At 32.5% G+C, this 19,671-nt stretch overlaps 1 protein-coding gene across 1 annotated transcript in view; it reads left to right on the top strand.

Moving 5' to 3' along the window:
• Positions 1–19,175, top strand: part of LOC118197240 (cytochrome P450 4V2-like) — a 45,358-nt gene extending 26,183 nt beyond the window's left edge. The window contains exons 5-11 of the mRNA XM_085810706.1: positions 4,755–4,833; positions 5,231–5,357; positions 6,406–6,579; positions 10,114–10,287; positions 10,959–11,025; positions 15,216–15,395; positions 18,316–19,175. Coding sequence (XP_085666832.1) covers positions 4,755–4,833; positions 5,231–5,357; positions 6,406–6,579; positions 10,114–10,287; positions 10,959–11,025; positions 15,216–15,395; positions 18,316–18,476 — 962 coding nt within the window. The 3' untranslated portion in view covers positions 18,477–19,175. The remainder of the gene's footprint in view (positions 1–4,754; positions 4,834–5,230; positions 5,358–6,405; positions 6,580–10,113; positions 10,288–10,958; positions 11,026–15,215; positions 15,396–18,315) is intronic.
• Positions 19,176–19,671: the final 496 nt, after the last annotated feature.

Raw genomic sequence — 19,671 nt, 5'->3', positions numbered from 1 at the left:
CATTATTACTAGTGATAATCTAGACCAACATGTACAGGATTTAAGACAGGTGTTTTCTTTATTAAATGAGGCCGGTCTAAAAGTTAATGTCGAAAAATGCAAATTTGCAGCCCCTGAATTAAAATATTTAGGTTACAAAATATCGCAAAAAGGGATCGAGACAGATGAATCAAAAATAATCGCTGTACAAAAGTATCCGACTCCAAACACGGCAAAGAAGCTCTCTTCTTTTCTAGGACTTTGTTCATATTATAGGTCCTTTATAAAAGATTTTGCGGCTATCGCTGAGCCATTGTTAAAATTAAAAAGGAAAAAGGCAAGATTCTCGTGGACGGCCGAAGCCAATACTGCTTTCGAAAAATTAAAACAAGCATTAACGCAAGCCCCTGTGTTGAAATTTCCTGAAAAGGATGAAAATTTAGAAATTTCAGCGGATGCTTCGGATTATGCGGTAGGAGCGGTACTTTCGCAAAATCAGCAGCCAGTGGCATTTTTTAGCCGAACTTTAAATCAAACACAAAGAAACTATTCCGCGACCGAGAGAGAGGCACTTGCAGTTCTGTTAGCAGTGCAAAAGTTCCGAGTCTATTTTGGAAAGGCGCCGATAACAGTATATTCTGATCATGCGGCGGAAACTAGATTGTACTCTGGAAAAAATTTATCCCCAAGGTTAATAAGATGGGCACTCAAGCTGCAAGAATATAATCTGGTAATCAAGCATACCCCCGGAAAGGAAAATATCGTAGCAGATGCCCTGTCACGAATTAAATTAGACGAACAGGGTAATACCGTAAAAGTTGCAATGCTGACAGCGTGTACAATAAATTCCCGAGAAACTGTAATAACCGAACTGGGTAAGGATCCTGAGTTTGGAAGCATTTATGAGTATTTAAAGGATCCTGAAAATTTTAGCCACCAAGATATTGTGGCGATAAGAAAAAGGGCGGCCCATTACGAACTAATAGATGGTCTATTATTTTATACAAAAACTACGAATTCCAACAACGAATTTCGACCTGTTATCCCAGCTAGTCTTAGATTAAATATCCTGCAAGAGCTCCATGACAGCCCTTTAGCTTCTCATGCTGGTATTCGAAAAACTACTCAACGCGTACGCGAGGCAGTCTACTTTCCTGAACTGCAAAAGTTAACAAGGGCGTATGTCCAGTCCTGCCCAACATGTCAAGCCGTTAATTATATTAATTTCCGCCCGGCCGGGTTTCTAAATAGTATTAAATCCGAATTTCCAAATGAAATAATCGGCATCGATTTATTGGGCCCTTTCCCAAAAAGTCAGTTAAACAAAAGTCGCTATCTCCTTGTTATAGTTGATCATTTTAGTAAATGGACCGAAATTGTTCTCTTAAAACGAGCCTCCGCGAAATTAGTTACCGATTCTATTTTAAATAAATATATTTTAAAATACGGGGCGCCCCTGAAAGTTATATCGGATAATGGTCCTCAATTTGTAAGTAATATATTTGAAGACATGTGCCAAAAACTGGGCATACGTCATTTAAAAATGGTCCCGTATCGGCCGCAATCAAATATAGCGGAACGGGTCAACAGAAATATAGTGAAAATTATCCGTAGTTATGTTAAAAATTTTCATAAAAGCTGGGATAACTATGTCAATGAATTTGCTTTCGCCCTTAGGACCGCAAAACATGATACAACGGGCAAAACTCCTGCTGAGTTATTTCTAGGCAGAAAGGTTATAACACCGTTAGATAAACTATTTTATGTGCAACAAAGAGCCCCAGAATTTAAAATGGGTGATATAGAAAAACTAATAAAAGAAGCAAAAAAGAATACGGAAGTAGCACAAAGAAAACAAAAATTGTATTATGACTTGAAACGACGGGGAGTAACTTATAAAGTAGGGGATGAAGTACTAAAAATTAAGCATTCACTTTCTTCAGCACCAGAAGATAAAACTGCCAAATTTTTTCCACGCTTTGAAGGACCATATGTTATAGAAAAAATAACTCACGCTGTTGTAGTGTTAAAGGCCAGAAATGGTGAAATCTGTTCCGCAAATATTGATCAAATTAAGCCCTACTTCGATCGTAATAAAATGCAAATCTTTTCAGATCTTTTGCAGGATCCGGGACGGCAGACACCGCAGGTACAAGTTCCAGAGGTGGGAAAACGACAAGTACAATTGCAAGCCAATGAGAGACAGAAGCAAGTGTAAAGAAAATTGCCCCGCGGAAAAATTGAAGGTACAAAGAAAAAGAAGCCGTTCCACCGTCCAAAAAACAGAGTTCACGAACATCCCCAGAATGAAGAAGGGAGAAGGACGACGTATGTGGAAAAGACCGGGAGAAAGGACGGCAACTATAACCCGGCTGTGAAACGGAAGATTGACTCATCCGACAGAACTCTCCGCAGCAAAAGTCGCCGAACTGCGGAAGGGCCATCAGCGGCGGAGGAAAAAGTACAAGAAAAATTTGAACGGCCAACAACGAGGTCCAAGCAGGATCACGACAGAAGTTTCCCGGTTCCACCAAGACCAGCTGCCTTCAAACGGCCAAGACCACAAGCAGAGGACAGAAGGAAGATGTTCAAGGGTGGCCGTAGTGGTGAAAAACGGAAGCTTCCAGAGGAAAGCACTGAAGGGCGAGCCCGTACAAGAAGGAGGATCAACCAAGCTACGGTCTGCAGCACCTTTAAAGACTGGGCCCAGAAAAGGATGTCTGAATATTACAAAGATAAGTAAAATTTTATGTTACTTTACAAACTTAAGTTAATCTTTCATTCTTACTGCAAGTGGCAGATTTCAAGAAGTTTTACCTCATGCGAGGTCTACCTTTATCGCCAAAAGGGCGAGAAATGAGTTGTGACCGATTTTCTTATTATGTTTTTCAATTACTCGCGCGTAAAACTAAAGTTGATGTATAATAGCGTTGTATAAAGACTTAAATATTGTAAAAAGTTATTGTATAAATTTTATTTAAAACATTCTAACAAGAAAGAAGTTTTAGTCTGAAAGACTTTTTGAAATGTAGTATTATTTCAATGTAGAAAGAATTGGCACTTGCTTTGAAAAGAATAGAAGTTAACAATGTACTACTAATGTATGTTTTCAAATGTGTAAAATTAACGGCATCTTGATATGTTCTTGTATACATGTGAACTGTTCTTTTGAATGTTTAGAAATACCGTGATATGGTAAAAGTGAAAGTAATGTTAAAAATTTGTTATTCGTGTGACTGTAAAGATTAAATCATGGTGAATATGTGTTAAAGGTTGAATGATGTAGTTAGGCTCTCTGACGCTACACTTTAGAGTTAGCCACTTTCATAATAGTACCTCAGGGTCTAGAGTTGAAATTAGGGTGTGTTAAGAGGTCTCGTATGTTGAATTTTAACACATTAGTGTTTTGATTGTAGGAGGAAGTGTTGAACACATAGACAGAAACACATTCGTGTTTGGTGTTTTTACAACACATGTCAGAGAGCACGGGGAGAGATAATTAAAATAATCATGAATGAAATAAGAATGTTAAGAAAAGTATATTCTATATGTTATTTGCAATGTCATTCTGTAACATTTCATTAAACTAGTTTTCCTTCCAGATCTCTGGAAGGAACCAGAATTGAATAAAGCTCCTGTTTTGATGCAGTACAGATGAAAAAGAAAAGATTGTTGTATATTCCGGGAGCTGCTATTGTAACAAATTTCTTTCTTTTAAAATTTTCTAGTTTCTAGCTAAGTTATGATTGTAAAAGTTTGGCCTCGCGTTAGTTTCTAGAGCTAAAAGTTTTCAACAAGGTCGTTTTAGACCTCAGTTTCAAACTAATTAACTCTGGCGGGAAGTATGTAAGGATCTTAAGTTTTACTAACGTTTATTTTATTTTAAATCTTTACTATCACTTCTTATTTTCTACTTCCGGCCAGAATTATAAGCGTGAAGGAGTTTATGCAAAGTTGTCTGGCGAACGCCAAGTATTTAAGTGTGGCCTTTTTGCCAAGCAGAAGAGAGGAAGCCGTGAGTTCGAAGCAGGCCGCTTACCTTAGAAGTTACGCAGTTGCTACTTTGCCTTCCAGGCCAGAGGTTTTAATCCTCTTGATAAATTAAACGTATTGTAGTGTTCACAGTCTCTGTGCTACATACGCTTCCTGTTATTATAAGGCCAATCTTATTCTAAAGTTAAATTAGAGTTTAGTTTTATTTTGATATCTTTTAAGTTAGACCCCGAGTGGAGGGTCATTGTATTCCGAAGTACGGAAGTCATTGTATATAAAGAAGAAAAATAAAGGGTTTTGTATACCCTTCGTCTGTATCCTGTCTACTTACTACAACTAGTGAACATAGCTTTAGTAAGCTCTCTGTTCTAGTCAGGTCATTGTATGTTTCCGAAGAAGGTTAGAAGAAACATTGAACCTGATAAGGTTACAAATGTGATGATGAATGTTGCAGCCAATGAAAAATACGGTTTGTGATCATTAATCATGCGGTTTAATGATCGAAATAAGCATATGGTTATAACATCATATGCATAGGAAAATAACTTTAAAAATAAAATTCATTCCAAATCTCTGATTTATTTATTGCTTTCAAAACCTTATAGATCATGGAACTTATAATGTACTTGAAAATCCCTTTTTTCCTCTTTTATGTTAATGTAATAAAAGAAAATATTAATTAATCTGTATTATACAATCTCTGAGAACTTACTTCGACAATGAAATCTGAAAACCAACTTGTAAAAACGTACTTGATAAAAACTACTTCATATCCATTTTAGATACTGCAATGGGAATTCATGTAGGTGCACAAGAGAGATTTCACGAAATTTCACAAGATCTTCTGGAACCTGCGAAAGAGTGAGTATTTTTACTGGACCTCTTTTGTGATCTGTTTTAACTGATGCATATACAGAGAGGTTTCTTTCAGATGAAATCTAGAATCTATTAAGGTTAAGGCTACAATAACTACTGTTTTCTAAATCCTTATCTTCAAATTAATGTAAAGAATAAATGTTTCATGAATTCGCACAGAAATTATGGAATAGTTGTAAGTGGCATAGCTGTGCATTTCAGATAGCCTTTTGTGGTTCTTCCTATTCAAGGAAAAAGTGCTTTGTATAACATTAGTAAAATAATTGTTTGTAAATCCCCTAGACGAGGTCTACCTTTTAGCAAACAGAGTATGTATGATTTTATCATGACTCCAATAGCTATATTTAATTAAATACCTTCTTAGTTTAGTTATTCATTTCAGAGTAACGGAGCTCATGGCCTACAGAATCTCTCAACCATGGCTTTGGTATGATACTATATTCTACCGCACTTCCTATGGTCGAACGTTTCAGAAAGCTGAGAAAATTATACGTAATTTCTTTAAAAGGGTAAGAACCTTGAAAATTCCTAAATTCTCTCCTAATTTCCTAAATCTGATGTTATTTGTTCAGTTAAAATTCTTTTTTTTTTCTTTCTGCTTAAAAAGATTCCATGCTGCACTTTTTATGCTTCAGCGTTTTCTTCTCATCATCTGTATAGTGTACTTATGAGGGCATGAAAGATACTGCCCAGCTAAAATCCTCTCAGGTAACGAAGCGGGGTTGAATCAGGTCCTCCAGATGAAGACATTGAATTTATTGAGAAAAAAGAAGGCGTAAACTAGCTATAAAATCTCCAACATCTCAATTCAGCAAGAAAGTAAAAGTTTCATCTCAGGCATCTGACAGAACTTAAGTTTCAGATAGATCAGCAGGAGTTGTTATCATTGGTGCTTTAAAACATAAAAGGATTTTGATCCCCAAAATTGCAAGGTATATCATAGATTGCAGCAAGATCAGGAAGGGAAAATAAAAAGCGCAAAATAGTTTTGTGAATGAAATTTAAAATGCACTCAGTCCTTATTATCGTTTATAATTTGATGGTTAGATGGGCAAAATTTGGGGCTCAGTAAACATGTTTCTCCTCGTAGTGAGTCAAAACTGCTTTTATTTAAAAAAAAAATTAACTAGTGTACATTGCATAATATGTATATTGTGGTTAGGAATACTAAAGTCTATCTGTTAGGTATTATTAGCGGATTTTTTTTTGGGGTGGGGGTAACAGAAGAAGGTCTTTTATAATATTATTCATAGATATGTTGTACTACTATGCACTGTAGCTTTTATAAAGAGGGGAAATAAAGAATTGAAACCTTCCTAGAATCTGGCATGTTTATATACAAAATTCAAACATTATATCCTCGACTGTGGATTCATTTTACTGTAGCTTTTCAAAATTATTCTGTAATTTGATATTCGTGCAATATTCTTTTGCCAAACACTTTCAAATTAAAAAAATGTTGATTTCTTTAAATATTTAAACTCCCCGCAATTAAATTTAATAATAATTCTTTTTTTTCTTCTGTGTGAAACTTATTACACGTACCTCTGATTTCAGGCCATCCATGAAGGCAAAGATATTTTAGAAGCAAAGAAAAGAAATACTAAATGTGTTCAACAATCTGAAAATAAAAACAAAATCTTTTTAGAAATATTGTTGGAAGAATATGCTAAGAATGAAAATTTTACGTACAATGACATTGAGGATGAAGCACTGACCTTCATATTTGGCGTAAGTTAGCTTTCATATTTTATGTATGGTGTTTTCAGCTAATGTAGTACTCAGTAGCTCGTAACATACCTTTGTTCTTGTGATCGAAAAGACTTTTAACCTTAAGGCATGTAACAATATATGTTGCGTGCGTACGGGTTCGTAATAGATTGAATGTACAAGTCCGATAAGAAGTTAGTAAAATTTATCCTTATCACAAGAAATATAGCAAAGCTGGAATTTTCCTCAGAGATACTCGTACAATATTGCAGTATCGCGCAGTATAATTAGTAGCTATACGTTAAACCACTAAAACGTTAAATAGAACGCAATCCACAACGCAGAGAAAGCTTATCCGATCAACAAAATTAAAGCAGCTAAGTAAACAACAAGTGAGCTCTCGCCGGCTTTCTATAGCTTTTAAATCGGTCGCGTGAGAATCTAGCAATTTTTGCTTCTCGAGATTTCTTGAAAGCAAAAGTGTAGAATTACGGTTACAGCTAACACAGTTGTCAATTACATTTATTCAAATTAAATATAAATTACCGAGATAAACTTTTAATTACTTTTAAATGCACATGGTCTCATATTTTTACTTTTCCGTCGTATCTTGCTCTTAAAACTCGTCGCGCGCTGCATTGCACGGGGAAATAAAGCAATTTTAATTATAATTCTACTAAAAATATCTAACTAAATACAAAACTCGTAACAATAAGAATTACAATACTGATATAAAATTTTGCCATGTAATAAATGATTGTATTTTAAACTAAGCGAGAAATTTACCTTAGAATGAATATAACTTTGTAGAAAAATATCCGTGCATTTTGATGGCAAATGACGCTATGTTTCCTCCTTAAGGCAGCAAAAATGCCCTGCATTACTTAACGCTAAATCTATTAAAATTTTTAAAAAGGAAACAAAGTTTATGGCGCCATCGTTTGAACCAAATGGAAATAAAAGAATGAAATATCATGTAATTTAGTATATAACATCATGAGCATTTCAGGTTCGAGAAGACTACTGAAGTCCTCAGAAGATATCTCTTTCAGTTTCTGTGTTGCTTGTATTTGTAATAAAAACTCTACATAAGCACACTTTATTTATTAAAGTAACATGTATTATTTAAAAATAAGTATATTAGCAATTAGTGTATCATCTTTATAAGAGACAAATGCGTAAGTGTGGTTTAGCTTAGGTTACCTGAATACGGTAAAGAACACAAGAGCTGAGGGGACACATGCCTTTGTGGATGACACGTTAGGCGAAACTGCCTCGTATTTACTTTACATGCCCAGAAGCTATTGGAAACAGAAGGAAAGACTGAATTCAATTCAGAAATCAAAACACGAACGTTGCTGTAAGCATTAATTTATTAAAAATTTCCTTTAGTCTTTTGAATGCTAGCCCTAAGTCATTGATGACAGTTAAAAACACAATATTTCGACTTTTAAAGTGTTCCTAATAATCCTCTTATTGTTCGCGCTAATGTCAAAAAATATCGGTACTTTACCGCTTCGCCGGCGCAAATCTCGTCAGGCAAACGTTATTGACGACAACACATAGTATAGACATAAAACATGTAGACAAATGTTACTTCCAAGAAACTTAATTTTAATTTTTTTAATATCGTTTAAAATTTTGTAAAAAAGCCAATAAATAAAGACAATAAATTTTTAAAAACACAATTTAAGAATTTACTATGCTTTCATGGTTCAACATCTTGATTCACCGATTCATATCACGTGACCCCCAAGTGATCTCATCTCACGTAAACTACGCTGCAAAAATCTAATTTTCTCAGTAATTATCTACATTAATTTTAAGTTAAATCTTAATTTGGAATACAAGTTTAAATGAAAGAATTATTTCAATTCGTACGGATAGCTTACTCAGAAATTATGTAAAACCGCAGTGCTTTACTTCGCTAGTACATTCTCATTAGAATTGATGAATTTAACCCTTGACCTTTCTATATTTTCACCATCGGGTGAGCGGTGTGATTGCATCCTAATTTACTTAATTACTGCCCTCGAATGGCCTTAGGGAATAAAATTGAACTATCTGCTAAAATTTCTATGTAACTGTATGCCAGTATTGAAAGAAACAATCAATCTGACAAGAAATAACTGCAACTTGTTTTGAAAATAAGACGTAAAAGTTTACCAACGAGGATATTCCATTCGGCATCGGTTGTACCATTATTGGCGACTTTATCGCCTGCGCCGGCAAAACGGAAAAGTACCAAAATTTCCTTAGCAAAAATATACAGTTTTGAGATCATCGATTGCAATATCTGATCTCAAAAACTTTGTCAGTAATATAGTATCGTCGGTTATTTGGAAATTCTGATTCCTAGGTGCTCAGGCATATCGTATACCAAGCGTTGGAAAGCGTTGGTCGGAGGGTTGAGAATTGCACACCTGGTGAAAATTTTCATCTGTTTGCACATGAAAAGTCTTGATGTTTAAATAGGAACTGATGATTTTGATAAATTCAGCTGGAAGGCTGAACTTATACAATTTGTAAAATGATCTTGGAGCTAAACGCGATGAAATGGTTCATTGAAATCGAGAAAGGAGGCAACGTTTAAAGACTTTTGGGTAAAAAAATCGAATCTTATATATATTCGGTGATACTGAGTTTCTGATATTATTGTGTTCTTTTCTGGATTTATTTTGAAAGCTGATTATAAGATTGTACTTTATCGGATGTTCTTTTAATGTTAGGTCTATTGGGTAAAAACTTTTTATACACCTTTCCTAGAGTTGGAAGTAGTTTAACGAACTGTATCAGAGGATTTCCAGCATATTTGCCCAACTTGGCTAAAGATGCTATTTTTCATGCTACCACTGTTAAGAGAAATAGTGGAGCCTCAGACTTGCGTTGAATAAGTTAGTGTTAAAAACAAGTTAACTTTTACTTGTTTCGTGATCACTCTATTGGAAATAAAACGAAATCGTTTACCCTTGCGGCCTTTAAATCTCTTACTTATTCCCTTTTTTTAAGAAGCAGAGGAATGATAATTTCTTTTAAGCTTTTTCTGATTTCTCAACTAATTTCTTCTCCGTCTTTCTCATTATAGATGAGATTAGAATGGATTATACTCTGATGAAATGATGAAAATGATGATGAAAATACTCTGAGGATTTTTCATTAACTCTGCCATGTCTGAATCAGAATATATTTTTCATTCATTGTTGTCCAGAGATCCGATATATGTGAAGGAGAGCTGTACTCTTGATGAATTTGGCGATTTTTCACATGGTATTGGATTAGAAATGTAGATTTTTTCCAAGTCCTAAATGTCGAAGGTCCAAAATGTCGAAGAGGAATATTTTCCTTTTTTAAAGCATTTTTGTAATGGAAAGTATATCTCTACGATAAAAGATTGCGTAAATAAAATAATAAAAGATTGCGTAATAAGTCTCATAAAGACTTAAATAGAGATGGTGTATGCAAATTATTTTTCCTATTAATTACAATGCATTAATTAATCATACACGAATAAAAATTTCGCAAATATAATTTAAATCAAATTTTTCTGTTTTATAGGGATATGATACATCGAGTACAGCTTTAAATTGGGTTCTATGTCTACTGGGCCAACACTCTGACATTCAGGATAGAGTATCCCAAGAATTATATTCCATATTTGGAGATGATAAAACAAGAGAGGTTACAATGGAAGATGTGAAGAGTTTGGTATATCTAGAACAAGTTATCAAGGTATAACTATTTGAAGTTAAATGTTTTTTATAACATATTCACACCTCTAATCACTAGCTTTTATTGTATTTTCTTCACAAAATTTACTGGTATTCAAATGTATAGGAAATTATTAATGATAATTACCTTAAAATAAAAATGTATTCTTTTTATTTTTTGATATTTTATTTGTTATAATCGATTCTGTTATTTTTAAAGTAGAACTCTGAAAGAGGTTATTATGCCAAGGACGATATGAGACATTTCTCTGAGTTTGAAATATTCTAGTTCAGATAAATTATTTTAAATTTCGTAAGGAACGAAACTGGCTTTAAAGTATGAATGAATTAAAAATCAAATGGAAAACTCATTAATTATCAATAAAAAAGAACCTATGAAGTTTAAATTGATCTATGCTTTTAGCGTTTAGCTCAGTAAATTAGATCAATATCTGCAATTTATTTTCGTTTTCTGAATGCTAATTGCGCAAAATTTGAATTAATTGAGGCTTATGCTTTAAATGCGAAATCTATCTTAAGTTAAAAATTCATTTTAATTTTTAAGGTATACAGTAATTTATTTATTAGGCGCCCAAGTTATGAGTCAACTGTTATTAAAAGCAAATTATTTCTTATGCCTACGGTTTTATTATATTCCATCGTTTCATAATGCACCTCTTACCTTACTCATAGGAAACTCTTCGACTCTATCCATCTGTACCTCTGATAGGAAGAGAAAACAAAGAAAGTATTAAAGTGGGTAAGTTTGCAGTTTACAGCTCTATTTGAATTTCATTGATATGGCCATTGAAAATGCTTGTAAGTTATCCGCCCTGGCGAGTTCGAGTTTTTAATTCTAAGTTCTAAGTAATCAGATTTTTGCATTCGCTCACAAGCTATTTAACTTCCGTGATTGATTTGGTAACAAAATGTTATTGTGAACATTCGTGCACGTTTTAATTAAAATTTGGAAGCTTGTTTTGGATTAATTTTTTAACTTAAAATATCAAATTAATGTAGTATAGTACGGATGAAAAAAAATCAAAATTAAAAAAAGCAATATTTTTTTATATCCGGTTTAAAGTAAATTCTTAGTAAGAAATTAGTAACAAATATTACGTTTTAATTATTTAAAAGCCGTTTTAAGAATTCAAGACATTCATTCATATATAAATAATATAGATTCTTCATTCTCTGTATCTTCTAACTTAATAAGACGCATGTGGATCAAGTCGGATAGTATTGTTTTGCGTAATATAAGATTAAGCATAGGGTTTCCGCTTGTATAGAACATTAAATTAATGCCTTTCAGACCTTAGTAGACTGATAAACGAGTTATCCCCCTAGTCTGGAGCAAAACTGCAAAAATATTACAAAAGTTAAAATAAAGTTTTTATTAACCTTTTGAAATTGAAGTGAAAGCCCTACTTGTGATACAGAATGAAACTCTTCCACTTAAGGTGCTATAAATTGAAATTCCAATTTATGTTATTTAGTTTAATACTATACACAAAATCGTCCATTCAAGTCATTAATGTCGTCTACAAAATGGCTAGGGCCGGAATAAACTTTGGTAGAGCTAGCGATAAAACGTGAATTGCAAGCTAGGCTACCAGAAGCTCTCACTCTAAATCATTCAATTTCTTGGCTTAAATATTCTACAACTAATTTGTACTCTAGTGAGGGCAACGGAAAGAAGACGTTATAATAAAGTTTCAGACATAATAATTGATTAATTAATATAAACTCCTATAATGGTATTTTACTTTATGGTATAAGAGGTATTGTTCAGAGTTGATCTATTGATCCAAAACTTCATCATAATAAGGTCATTTACCTACTGTTTTCAACTTTGACATACAAGCATTGCTTTTGTGGCAGTTATTGTTTATACTTATCTCTCTCTAATTCCGAAACATACTTGACAATTTATTCACCTTATGATGATATTTTTGAATGCTTATGAAATATCTTCGATACCTTTCTAAGATACTTAGACATAGTTTTTTTTTTTTTTAATTTTTTATTTTGACAGGCGAGGATTTCTTTTGTGGCAATTATTGTTTACATATATCTTTCCCTGATCCCGAAAGATACTTGGCAGTGTTGTTCACCATAAGGGGATATTTTTAAACACTTATAAATATCTTTGAAACTCGCCCGTAGCTGGTATATCTGTGATGCGACCGTGTTAACTGATACGAGATACGAATAGTGAAACCATTCAGTTGCAAATGCAGATTGTCTGAGTAAGAGATATTTTCATCCACAGTAATAGGTGACAAGTGGCTTTTATGATACACTGCGAAAAAAAAAAGGACAGTTCTGTGTCTCCTGTTGCTAATTTTCTTTTCTTTTTCTCTATTGCAGACGAGCGGAAAAAACATTTGACGTTATTATCACTCAAAAAGAAATGCCAAATTTCAAAACGCGCTAATATGTAATTTCATGTATATCTTCGAAAATGTTGAATAAAAAACTCTAATTTTTTGCAGGTGTGCCTAGAAATACATCTACTAAGATTATATTAAAAATGTTATAGGTTATAATATAAAAATGTTTTAGAAGTACATATAAAATATATTTAAAAATACAAATTTTAAAAATCAGTCATAAAAAATGTACGAAATATATTTGGATTAAGCCTAAATTTCGAGTTCTGGAAGAAGGAATGAATTAAGTTTAAGGAAAAAAGAGATATTAATAAATGCATATCAAATTCAATTAACATAGATAATCTAAAATTTTGAGAGCTTATTATTTAAAAACTACTTGTGCGATTTTTACAACACTTGGCAGTTTGGCATAATTTGAGTTGTAGAATCGAAACATGGAAAAAAATTGGTATGTTATTTCAGAAAAAGGTCCGATTTTTTTGTCAAAATACCTATGATAGAATAAAGCTATACATATAAATCTAATATGTATCCTAAGTCGCGCTTTCGAGATATGAAAAACGCAATTTGAATTTCGTCAATCGCCCAGTAGAACGGGAGCTATAGAATTGTCTCATTTTTTTTCGCAGTGTACTTCACTGAAGGAAGACAGCTCGTCACCCCGACAAACATTGATCATGTGAATACGGTTATTCGAGAGAATAGGTGCATCACTATGGAAGAATTTGCGTCGATGCTTTCAGTCACTCTTGTTTCTGTAGAAACCAGATTGGGAAACGTTTGCACTATTATAAGGTGTATGGTCGGTGGATTACATGCACGTTGATACACGAGAATTAAGTGATGCGCATGCAAATGTCCGTTATTTCTTACGATTGTTTCTTCGAATTGAAGGGGGACACATTTGGAAGTCTGTAGTAGCCGACAATAAAACATTGGTCCAATATAATTTAGTTCGAAGTCCCAGGCTTTAATTCCACCTAGACGCAGTTATCGTTAGTATTTGGGAAAGGATTCACAGACAACTGAAAATCTACTAAGAAAATAGTACGAAAATCGCAAAAATGTATCAGCTCTGGAAGGAAGTATGTTGCAGAGCGACATATTGAAATCTTTCATGCTTAGTAAAGATTTTGGTAAAAAAAATTATTTTTGGTCATATTTCACTTAGTATTTTAGAGTTGCCATTTTAATTTTGTTTTATTTTCTAGTTTCTTTTTAATAATGGTAACGCCTGTGGGGAAGATCATAAAGTTCCTTATTTATTTTTCTTTTAATTCAGTCTATTCTATTTTATTTTCATTCAACTATACCAAAATTATGTAACAAAATGCTGAATTTATTATAGGGCAGACGAAAATGCTCATTTTAATATGTTATGAATTATTTTGCCACAAAAAAACGAATTCTCCAAAATTTTGTTCTCCTGCTTGCGTATAAGAAATTTGAAAACATAAAGTGAAAAGAAACAATTGTAAGGACCTATTTTTTTTTTCGAATTTACGTAGCTGCTAAATTATATAAATTAGCATAGCTTTCGAAAGTAAGCTACTGGTTTTATAAATTCAAATTTAGTAGAGTAGGAAATTTTATGATTAAAAATTAAAATTTCGAAACATATTTAAAACTTGCAACAAGGAAACTGCAGATTATAGTTTAATATCTCATAGAAGAGCTTACATATAAAATGTCTTTAAAACTTCATACAATTCAAAAGAAATTTTTCTGTTCTAACTGACACACCTTAAACAAAAACATTGGATAAAGGGGATGAAAAGATAATTGATAAGAAACATGCACCAAAAAAATATAAAGGAAAGGGAAACGATAAAGAAAAATTTCGAAAAGGAAATAAAGAGATAAAAGAGGATTTTTGTACTCATATACAGATTCTGAAATAGAAAAGTGGTTGTGCTTTTCGTGCGGAGATTCCTGCAGCGATTCTCATGATGAGTAGAATGCTTAGTTTGCAAAATATGGGCACAGGTTAAATATGTGAGATAAAGTAACCGATCACTTGTTTATGCTAATTGCAGTTCTCATGAAGATGGACTATTATGTTCATTGGTTAAATAATTTTGTTTTTGTTTTACTCTAAACCACTTGATAAAAAACTTGTTACTGTAAAACACTTTATATTCTTTGTCATTATACCGAGGAATACTAATCAACAAATATAGTTTTCAAATATTATCGTTTTTGTTTCTATTTGTCCCACGCCTGATACAATCTACCCCAAGTCGAGGCAAGTTGTACCAGATGAATAGTTTTGATAAAATGCTTCTTGTTCTAAAATCAATAAAATTTTCGAATGTTTGTTTTAAATACATTGAAAAATACAAATATGTTTTAAAAAAAATTTACAACTAATCTCAAGCTTTCCTACTAGAAAATTTGAATCCTTTATTCTTCATTTCAGGATCACAGTTAGTGTTTCAAATGACTCGTACATAACACTCATTAAATTTGTCGGTAATTATTTTTAACAAGCTGTATTTCCGCTACAGGTATACCGTAGAAAGGTTTTTAACAAATTGCATTTTCTTTATTTCAGGAAGATATGAAGTACCACACTGGAATCATATAATTGTTTTAATCAACATGCTTCATAGAAACCCTGAAGTTTTTCCTAATCCGGAAAAGTTTGATCCAGATAGATTTTCTGCTGAAAATTCGTCAGAGCGAGATGTATTTTGTTACTTGCCCTTCTCATGTGGAGTTAGAGCTTGCTTAGGTAAGTTAATTTCATGTAAAAATGTTTTTAAACTTAAAATGTTATATGATTGAGATTTCTCTCATCAAATTAAATTAGCATACATGTTGAAGTAAGATGAAAACCATTTAAAGATTTGCTTTTCCTGTGCTGTATCGGAGGCTGAGATTAAGAATGGTTTAACTATGCGTTACATGAAAATGAAGTCCAAACTCTATATGAAAGTTTGAAGTAACAAATTTTTACAATACTAGATCTGAGTTGCGATTCTCATACGTCAATCCCATTACTTATAATCACAATTTTTAATGAATGCGCCAGGTTAGTAAAATTGTTTAATATTAAGCCACACTTGCTTGAATGTGGTTTCTTCCTATACATTTTATCACTTAAATTCAACAACCTGGTAATCTAGACATTGTCGAACCATATAAAATTTCTATAATTATGGAAATTCTCTATGTAACAGCAAACATGTAAGAAAACCCAGAAGGTTATTTAATTCACTAATCAACATTTAAAATTCTTCTAAGTTTCATGACCTTCAAAAGAAATTATTATTTTTTTAATATTGAAATCATATACATTTTACCGTACTCTTTTATAACATTCAGAAAAATCTTTTCAAGGCACCTTTTTATCCCACCCTTTCTCTCTATAATTTAAAGCCTCAAAAATGATTTTTATTTTCAGGTCATTTTCAGGTGCACAGGATGGTGCTAGTACTGTTGTACTAGCACCATCCTGTGCACCTTTTGATTATTTTTCGCCTGAAGGGTGATAATGCAAGTGAAGGTAAAAAAATTAACATGGTTTAGAAACTAAACCATTCGGTCGTAATACAAATAAATGTCAAGTTGCAAAAGATATTCATAGTGATGCCTATTGACAGGTTTATAAACTAAAGCCGGAAAATTCGAAACATGCTGAATCACTCTAATATTAGTATCTGAAGTATCTCAGATGATTGAAAACTTGAAATACCTACTAATACCTGAGAATATCAGTTTAACGAGCTGTAATTTTGAATTACATGAATATTATTGTAGTTTCTCAGGTGTAAATGTGTTTTTGAAGAATAAGATTTTTTGATCCTTAGAATAAATTTTATGAGACTTCTATGCTAAGATTTCTAGGTTAATAGACAATTTCACATCTGTACTTATAATACTGATGTTATCAAATCACCTTCACAATGTTTGTCAATGTGATTCTAAATGGGTCAAAACTTTCACTTCGAACCGTGTTTATTGATAATTTTAATTTCTGTAAATATCCCATGTTAGTAGAAATTCTTTAATTCCAACTAGTGACTGCAAATGCTTTTAAAATCGGAGTCTGTGATTTTGTGTCTTTAAAAAGAAACTGTAAAGATTCAGCAGCTCGTTTTTATTTCAATATTTATCAGCATTTACTGGATCCTTCCATATTTTTCAAATTAGTAAGCTATATTTGTTAAGAATTTTAAAGATAGAATTACTAGGATTTAGCTACCCTATAAATTCGATCACTGAGAGGCAACCATTTTCGGTTATCAGTGCATATTGGCTTTTTGGCCTGGGGGGTAAATAGGACATCAGTATAAGAAAATTGAAATAGCCGCCCATTTAAACCATTAACAAGGAACAAAAGTCGAAAATTACCTGATTTTGTTCAGATGTTTAGAGATATCTTAACTTTCTATGCAAAGTAAGTATGGGATATTTTATTTTAGAAAACCAGTCATGAACACATTTAACCTCAAAAGCAGATAACACTAGCGTTCTTTACTACATTAAAATAATCCAGTACTGCTCTAATTAGGAAAAAACTTTGCGAGCGTGACTGCTCATATATAAATACCGCTAAATATCTAGCATATATTGCTGAATTTATCAAAACTTTTGATATTACATCTACAGTATGTTACTTTCAATTAGGCACTTCAAGGTGACTGACAGCCCCCATTTGCGATTGTAACTCGTGTCGTTATCACGGAAAAGTACTTACTTTCTCCACCTCATTTGAGACTGTAGTTCAAGTCACCCTTCATTCGCGCGTTTCTCATAAAGTGAAGCACGTTAACAGAAATGAAGTGGAGAAAAATGTTAAGTGACTCAACTATTTTTCTGGCAGCTCTTGTTCCCATGGTTACGAGTGCTATTAACCGGCGTAAAATAGCTTTAAAGTTCCTATTAATCAGTTTTTATAGATCAGATGAAATATTTATGTGCATAATATACTGTTAAGATACAAATGAATTTTCTATTATTTTAGTTTTGTTCGTATTTAGTCACCATAGGTTAAAAAAGCGCACATTTCACTGGCCATCCTAAAGACTAGTTAGTTGATTTTAATTAAGAAAAAGTACTTACGAGCTATCTACCACATATTTACAAGAACAGCAAAAGAAGCATAAAATTTATGTAAATACTTCTTTAAGAAGAATACTGAGTTTTGTATATTTTAAACTTTAATTCAACTAGTGCGAATATTAGACAAATTATTTTTTTTATTTTCAGATTAAAGAGAATTACGTGAAAGTATGAAACTAATTACTGTGATTAATCATTAATATTGTAAAATCATAACATAAATTATACATATATTTCTTAGTCAGGAATGTGCGCAGCATTTGATTTCTTTCTATCATGTCATTCGTAGTGAAATTGTAACAAATAAACCATAAGGTGTATTTATGGAATCGTTAAGTTTACTGCAGCAAGAAATCTTAAAACTTTTATTCCGTCTTCGACGGGAATCAAAATCGAGGCCCTGCAGTTGCTAGCTGGATGTTCTGACTCCTGCACGTTACACATTTCCTTCTTTAATTTTTAATGAATAAGGGAATACAGTAGAGCATTGCTCTTCGGATTTAATGGTATATTATTATGCATTGCCATGCATTGCTTTCTTCATTACATCATTAAGACTGTCAGTAATTTTGGATCACTTATTTCAGGTTCCATATATGCAATGATGGAAATGAAGATTATTTTAGCGCATGTTCTTCGAAACTTCAAAGTTACAACTCTGGATCCGTTGGATAAGGTAAACATGATGATGACGGTGACTCTTAGGTGCTTGAATACACCACGTTTACGTTTCTCCTTCCGCACATGACAGACTCTTTTTAGCGAAACTTGAAATCCAGCCAGAATGTATGGCAGTATCAGTCGCAACTTCACCCAATATTGTTTCCAAACACTTCTAATAACTTTCCTGTTTAAATAAAATCCTTAAAACACTTACAAAAAAGTTATCTAAAAGTGCGTTGCAATGTTTGTGGATGTTAACTCACGAACATGTAACTCCAAGCAATATTTATCCTGTTTGAAATGTATAAGCACTGTTCTCAATAGAATGGAATCAAAAGGTATTAACATTTTAATATATAGTAATGGAGGTCATTTAAAATTTTAAGAATTTTCAGTTAAGCTCTGTCTTTGATACTGAGTGGTTTAAGTAGGTATATTTATTATTGTAATGCTTTATATTTTTATTTGAATTTTACTTGTACTATTCAGTATTACTCTTTTTTTTATAATTTTGTAGCTTTCCTTCATTATATTCTTGATGTACAACTATGGAATTACTGTAGGAGTTTACTTTGCCAAATACTTTCTATCTACCTCTTGTACTAGAATGATCTCATTGATTCCAAGGCATTCAGATCTTCTAAAATTGTCACGTGAACGAGGAATGTGCCATCCCCACTGACTACATTACAATAAAAATGTTTCATTTTATCCATGAAATGTTGAATGTTATAACTATCTAGCTTGCTTATATATCCAATAAATATTTTATTATATTCTGCGATATTTCACTTTAATGATTTGCGTAAGTGTTTGATGCATGAACGGAAACATACATAACATTCCTAAATCTTTGAAAACTGGTACTTTACCAAACGTAACTTGGATCTTTATTTAAATGAGATTATTATTTTAATTCTATTATTTTAAATGAGATGCATGAATACGAAGATGTGTGAAATTAAAGACATCATTATAGTGTGCTTTGGAATAAAGGAGCACGATTTTGAAATACAAATCAGTGTAAATGAAATTAAAGGTGTAAAAATGGTCGCAAATCACCTATGACCCATTAAAAAAGATTAATATACTGTTGGCAGCACTAAAACCATTACGGATGAGCTTCAAGATGAAATAATGAAAATGAAATCATGACCATGATATTCACATAAAACTGGATTTACATCATAAACGATTCGTTAAGTACTTAAAACATTAAACATTTTGTCAAGAACTTATTAAACATTTTTACTTAAAAGATGGCAGTATTTGTTACGAAT

Source organism: Stegodyphus dumicola, chromosome 2 (genome assembly GCF_044657685.1).
Source record: "Stegodyphus dumicola isolate Sdum_Otavi_A_Nest chromosome 2, ASM4465768v1".
Taxonomy (NCBI): domain Eukaryota; kingdom Metazoa; phylum Arthropoda; class Arachnida; order Araneae; family Eresidae; genus Stegodyphus; species Stegodyphus dumicola.
This window is presented reverse-complemented; position numbering and strand designations above follow the sequence as displayed.